This window comes from Podarcis filfolensis, assembly GCF_964270895.1.
Source record: "Podarcis filfolensis genome assembly, chromosome: 5".
NCBI lineage: Eukaryota > Metazoa > Chordata > Lepidosauria > Squamata > Lacertidae > Podarcis > Podarcis filfolensis.
Genome location: NC_139608.1, coordinates 27,143,985 through 27,150,274, shown reverse-complemented (window position 1 = coordinate 27,150,274; position 6,290 = coordinate 27,143,985). Strand labels below are relative to the sequence as shown.

Below are 6,290 nucleotides of genomic sequence, written 5' to 3'. Positions count from 1 at the left end.
GCTTTTATAATCTCTTAGTTGAATATGTAGATTTCAGGGTATATCATCTTTTGGTTTCTCCTCTCAGAGAGGGAAACAGATCGGACTTTATTCAGAACTGTAAACACCAGACCAGGGAATTGCCAATGTGATGTCCTCCAAACATTACCGGACCATAGTTTCCACCATCCTTGAACACTGCCATGCTAGATGGGGCTGATGGAAGTTGGAGTGCAATGAAATCAGGAAGGCACGATATTGAGTATTCCTGGATTAGAGTGAACATTAATTAATTTTAAAACTGAATATTTACCTTTAATGAAGAATAAGTTCAGTTGTGGAAGGTATCCATGGCATAGGGTTGGATGTTTTGGGAATATTAGGATGTATTGAGATGAGATTATGAACAGGTCCTTTCACTTTAAGGTGATAAGGAGGCATAAAGTTAACTGTTAAAAAGTTAACAGCAGTGCAATCACTGTTACATTGTCTAATTTTTTTAATCAACAGATGCTCACTAAAATGTTGGAAAAAACTGACTTTTATTTAATTTTCATTATGCCCCACTAGTGCCTGCTCTACATTGAGTTTGCTTTTCTACATTGAGTTTGATTGATTTGGATGAAAATAATAATAATAATAATAATAATAATAATAATAATAATAATAATAATAATTTATTTATTTATACCCCGCCCATCTGGCTGGGTTTCCCCAGCCACTCTGGGCAGCTTCCAACTGAAACAGTACAGCATCAGACATTAAAAACTTCCCTAAAGAGGGCTGCCTTCAGTTGTCTTTTAAAAGTAAAATAGTTGTTTATTGCCTTGACATCTGCTGGGAGGGCGTTCCACAGGGCAGACGCCACTACCGAGAAGGCCCTCTGTCTGGTTCCCTGTAACCTTACTTCTCGCAATGAGGGAACCGCCAGAAGGCCCTCGGCGCTGGATCTCAGTGTCCGGGCTGAACGATGGGGGTGGAGACGCTCCTTCAGGTATACAGGACCGAGGCCGTTTAGGGCTTTAAAGGTCAGCACCAACACTTTGAATTGTGCTCGGAAACGTACTGGGAGCCAATGCAGATCTCTCAGGACCGGTGTTATGTGGTCCCGGCGGCCACTCCCAGTCACCAGTCTAGCTGCCGCATTCTGGATTAATTGCAGTTTCCGGCTCACCTTCAAAGGTAGCCCCACGTAGAGCGTGTTGCAGTAGTCCAAGCGGGAGATAACTAGAGCATGCACCACTCTGGCAAGACAGTCTGCGGGCAGGTAGGGTCTTAGCCTGCGTACCAGGTGGAGCTGGTAGACAGCTGCCCTGGACACAGAATTAACCTGTGCCTCCATGGACAGCTGTGAGTCCAAAATGACTCCCAGGCTGCGCACCTGGTCCTTCAGGGGCACAGTTACCCCATTCAGGACCAGGGAATCCCCCACACCCGCCCGCCCCCTGTCCCCCCAAAACAGTACTTGTCAGGATTCAACCTCAATCTGTTAGCCGCCATCCATCCTCCAACTGCCTCCAGGCACTCACACAGGACCTTCACCGCCTTCACTGGTTCTGATTTGAAAGAGAGGTAGAGCTGGGTGTCATCTGCATACTGATGAACACCCAGCCCAAACCCCCTGATGATCTCTCCCAGCGGCTTCATATAGATGTTAAAAAGCATGGGGGAGAGGACGGAACCCTGAGGCACCCCACAAGTGAGAGCCCAGGGGTCTGAACACTCATCGCCCCCACACACTTTCTGGACACGGCCCAGGAGAAAGGAGCGGAACCACCGTATAACAGTGCCCCCAGCTCCCAGCCCCTCTAGATGGTCCAGAAGGATGTTATGGTCAATGGTGTCAAAGGCCACTGAGAGATCCAGCAGAACTAGGAAACAGCTCTCACCTTTGTCCCTAGCCCGCCGGAGATCATCAACCAGCGCGACCAAGGCAGTTTCAGTCCCATGGTGAGGCCTGAATCCCGATAGGAAGGGATCCAAATAGTCCGCACCCTCCAGGCGTGCTTGGAGTTGTTTGGCAACCACCCGCTCAATCACCTTGCCCAAGAATGGTAAATTTGAGACTGGGCGATAGTTGGCCAAATTGGCTGGGTCTAAAGATGTTTTTTTAAGAAGCGGTTTAATGACCGCCTCTTTCAGTGGGTCTGGGAAGGCTCCCTCACAGATTGAAGCATTCACCACCCCGCAGAGCCCATCGCCCAGCCCTTCCCGGCTCGCTTTTATCAGCCAGGATGGGCAAGGATCAAGGAGACAGGTGGTCGGTTTCACTTGTCCAAGCAGCCTGTCCACATCCTCGGAGGTAACAGATTGGAATTGATCCCATGTAACAGGACTAGACAGAACTCTAGCACTCTCCCACCCTGGCCCTGCTCCCACGGTGGAGTCTACCTCCTGAATCTGAACGACTTTATCTGCAAAAAACTTTGCAAAAGCATTGCAGGAGATCTTGGGGTCCCTACCAGGCCCCGGTGGTGCAGGTGGTTCCGATAGATTGCGAACCACCTGAAAAAGTCTCCTGCTGCTGTTTTCTGCAGATGCAATGGAGGCGGCGAAGAAGGCCCTCTTCGCCGTCGCCATTGCCACTTGGTAGGCTCGACATTGAGCTCTAGCCCATGTCCGGTCTGATTCAGAATGAGCAGTAAGCCTTCTCTATTTGCCTACAGGAGAGTCAAATAGTGGCATAATGCAAGTAGATGGTGAACTGGTAAATTGAATCCAAATTTTCACCCTCAATATATTTCAGTTTTAAAGATGTGTGTATGTCTACCATTATCCTAGATTTGTCTTGGTCTACAGAGGTATGACCTTTATAACAGCGGATTCAGCAACCAATCCTCTCTTCTCATTCAACTCATTTGCACTATTTAACTAATTTTGATTAACTGAAGAACTTACAGAAAAGCAATTCTATAATCAAATTGTTATGGTCTCTGAATTTTCTCAAACATTCATCAGTATGTTAAAAAAAACACCCATCAGTATGTAATATTTGGATAGTTTGCTTTGACATTTTGTTCTATAAAGGATCAATCTGATTCTGAATAAAGTGTCCTGAGAAAGTTATTGAAAATTAAAGAAGTAATTAGGAAATTAGTGTTATTTGCAAAAAGCAGAATTCTGTTAATCACTTACCTCTTCTGATAAGAGGACACTGTTTACAAACAACAATGATCTTGGCACTCATATTTTTGCCTGCTTGTTGGATCGCTAAATTTCCTTCTTTGTAGACGTTAATAATTGATACCGTTGCATGCAAGCTTCCACCTTTAATGTTGGTTGTGATAATGGATCCAGTTATTACTAGATAAAAGAAATACATAGGATTAATACACTGGAATGTGATTGGAACACAATGAAACAGTTACATGACCACTTCACCTTTATGTACACAGAAGATAAAAGTCTCAAACAAGTACGTCCTTTGGCTATGGCTATGTAAGTTAGACAAGTGTCCTTTTTCATTGTGAGTTGTTTGTTTGGGACACTGACTGACCACCCAATTAACAAGGCTGCCTTGGTGGTTCACAGAATCTTAAAAGGACTGTAATTTGGAGATGCTGTAACATTAACAAGAAGTGGAGTCAATATCTTACACTCATCTTTCTGTCTTCCAACCCCCACTTTGCAGTAGGATAGGTGCAGTTTGGTGGTGGGTCCAGGGTGGCATAGTGATCTGCATGTTCCTACCAACTTCTGCCACAGCCACAATGTGTAGCAAGGCCCTGCTGGGCTACAGAGTTAGCAGCGTTTGGGTTGGCCCCTAAGTATTATGCTCGTTGCGTTGCCCGGTTGCATTGAGACAACCACATATAAATGTTTGGTTGTAAGTTGCTTTGGGTTGCCCTGCACAAGTTAAAGCAACTAACAATTTGAATCAAATATTATCAATCATCACAGTTTTATATCTAAATAGGTAAGGAGAAGATGCACAGGTCTTTACCATAATGAACAACTTTTGCATTGCAGAGAAGGATTTCCAAGAAGTATTATGAAACCAGAATTACAGGAGTACATACAACAAAATTGTCACAGTGAATAAGGAATACAGGCTGTTCCAAGAAGACAACATGCCAGCATCATCACTGAATCAACACTTTCATAGAGCAACAGTTTGCTTTCTGTTTGTTCAGTTTTGTTTAGACTGGAACAGTTTTTTCCCCTGACAAACATCCACACTGTCTTCTCTGTAAAACATCTGAAGGCATATAACTGAGTCATAGACACAGTATAAGAGATGCAAGTACTATGATCTGAAAGAATTTCCTTGTACACTAATGGTAGTTTACAAATAAGTGGCTCTGACCCTCCCATGAAACTAAGCATACATGCCCAAGTCACTGGTTGAAAGGGGAAAAAATACTTGCTGCTCTTACCGAAGTTACTTGAACAGTAACTGCTCTCAAGAGTTCCGCTCCTTCTGCATTTTTGCTGGCACAGTGCAACTGTAGGCTTCACCGCTTCTCCAAAGAGGTCGAGAAAGCAGAGTTAGTGAAGTCAGTTCAAGTGTTTCAGAAGTCATTTAAAAGGTACTTTCATTTTTCCTGTGTGTTTACTCTATTAAATACAGAGAGAACTGACATTCCCAAAGCAAAAACCCCACATAATCCAGACACACCGTACTTCAAAGAAACCAGTATTCTGTATTTGCGCCATGTACTTTTGCTGTTTGCTGCAGTTCCAGCTCTAACAGAGTTGTACAATGTGTGTCAGTGATCAAACCTCACATTCATGGTGGCACAGATGATATTCTGGATATCTAACTCTGAAACAAACTGCAGTCAAGGAGGAAAAGAGGTCCCTGATCTATTACAATTTCATCAGTCATGCTATGCTCCCAGATCTTCTAAGTAACCAACCAACCACCAGCCTTCTTTATGCTCATTTTGTTTATGACAATCTATACACAACACTGCAAGCAAGACTGCAGGGCTCATTAAAATCACAATATTCCAGACTAATGTGACATCACTACACACAAGCATTCGGGATAGAAGGTCCTACTTTGATTTAATTCAAGCGACCCTTTTCCCCAGCCTCTTCTTTACAATAAGATGATTTTTTTTTTAAATTAAAAAAGGATTAAGGCTGATCCTGAAGCTTCCCTGCCTGTTCCTACCAACACCTTCGATAAAGATTAAACAATGAGTTCAGACTTACTTGTGGTGGCAGGGAGGGTTGCGGTAGTAGGTGATGCGGTTGTAGGTATTTTTTTGGGCCTGAATTTGTAGTGCCCAATAAAGCCGTCAGCAGTTAAACTTAAATCAGACAAGAACTGAATAAGTAACTCATTTCTCTCAGATACAATAGGCCTGAAAGAGAACAATGCATCATTCATGTTAGGAGGGGCTTTTGTAGTTGTCATATTATTGCTTGTTGAACTATATGCAGCCAACAGATTTTGTAGCACTGCATACCACACAAACAGACTATATGTGTAAATATCCTTACTAAAATTGAGTGGAAAACCGAGTCTTCCTTTGTTAATCTGATTTCCCCCCCACACGGAGCATAAAGATTCCTGTTATCAAATATGCAGTTGGATATGTTTTCAGAGTGAAGTAAGCAGCACAAGTCCTTAAGGAACCTTTTCCCAGGTAAATATTTACTTAAGCTCTCAGGAAAATAGTAACCTTCAAATATGTTAAGCAAAAAACAAGCAGATCTAAAATGAAATGTTATAATACATCCACTAGTCCACTTGCTGATTTGTATACGATTTGTCTTGACTCTCTAGAACATTGGAAATGTTTTGTGCACATGCTAAATTTAAGGAACAGGAGTAGGTCCTGTAGATTTAAGATTTAAATCTGAAATACTCCCTTGGTAGAACTTCATCAGGTCGATTCTTTATAAATTTGCATCAGTGATTAAGACAAAACTCATAATGGCAAGTTTGGAAAATAAATTCATGCATTTGGAACCCTGAGGCCATTCCTAACTAGCCCCAGAGTCCACAGGAATGGGAAACACGGGAAAACTTGGTTGCCACCTTAATTTGAGCTCTGCAGTGCAAGGAAGGAAGAAAGGAAGCCCTTCACAAAAGTTGTCCATAATAGATGAAATGCATGCTAGTAAGATGACAGATATACACAGAAAATGGTGCAACTCAGTGGAGGTTGGAGGCACATGAGCATCAAGATGCAAATGTGCGCATGCCACCCACCCAATACAAAGTCCATCAGCACTGCAATACATAGCTAAGGATCAACCTTCCCATCTGGACTTTTATATGCTGCTTGGATCTGTATATACAATTATTTCCCCCATGGTACTGAGATTATCTTCATCAGGACTTTCTACTTTTCCTA

At 42.9% G+C, this 6,290-nt stretch overlaps 1 protein-coding gene across 2 annotated transcripts in view; it reads right to left on the bottom strand.

Annotated features, from left to right (window-relative positions):
* Positions 1 to 6,290, bottom strand: part of PCOLCE2 (procollagen C-endopeptidase enhancer 2) — a 29,257-nt gene that overhangs the window by 4,425 nt on the left and 18,542 nt on the right. Inside the window, exons 6-8 of one of the 2 annotated variants that reach the window (XM_083613864.1) lie at positions 5,140 to 5,291; positions 4,356 to 4,442; positions 3,115 to 3,282 (exon numbers count right to left, since the gene is read on the bottom strand). In XM_083613864.1, the coding sequence (XP_083469990.1) occupies positions 3,115 to 3,282; positions 4,356 to 4,442; positions 5,140 to 5,291 (407 nt within the window). The remainder of the gene's footprint in view (positions 1 to 3,114; positions 3,283 to 4,355; positions 4,443 to 5,139; positions 5,292 to 6,290) is intronic. The other variant, XM_083613865.1, reaches the window with a different exon arrangement.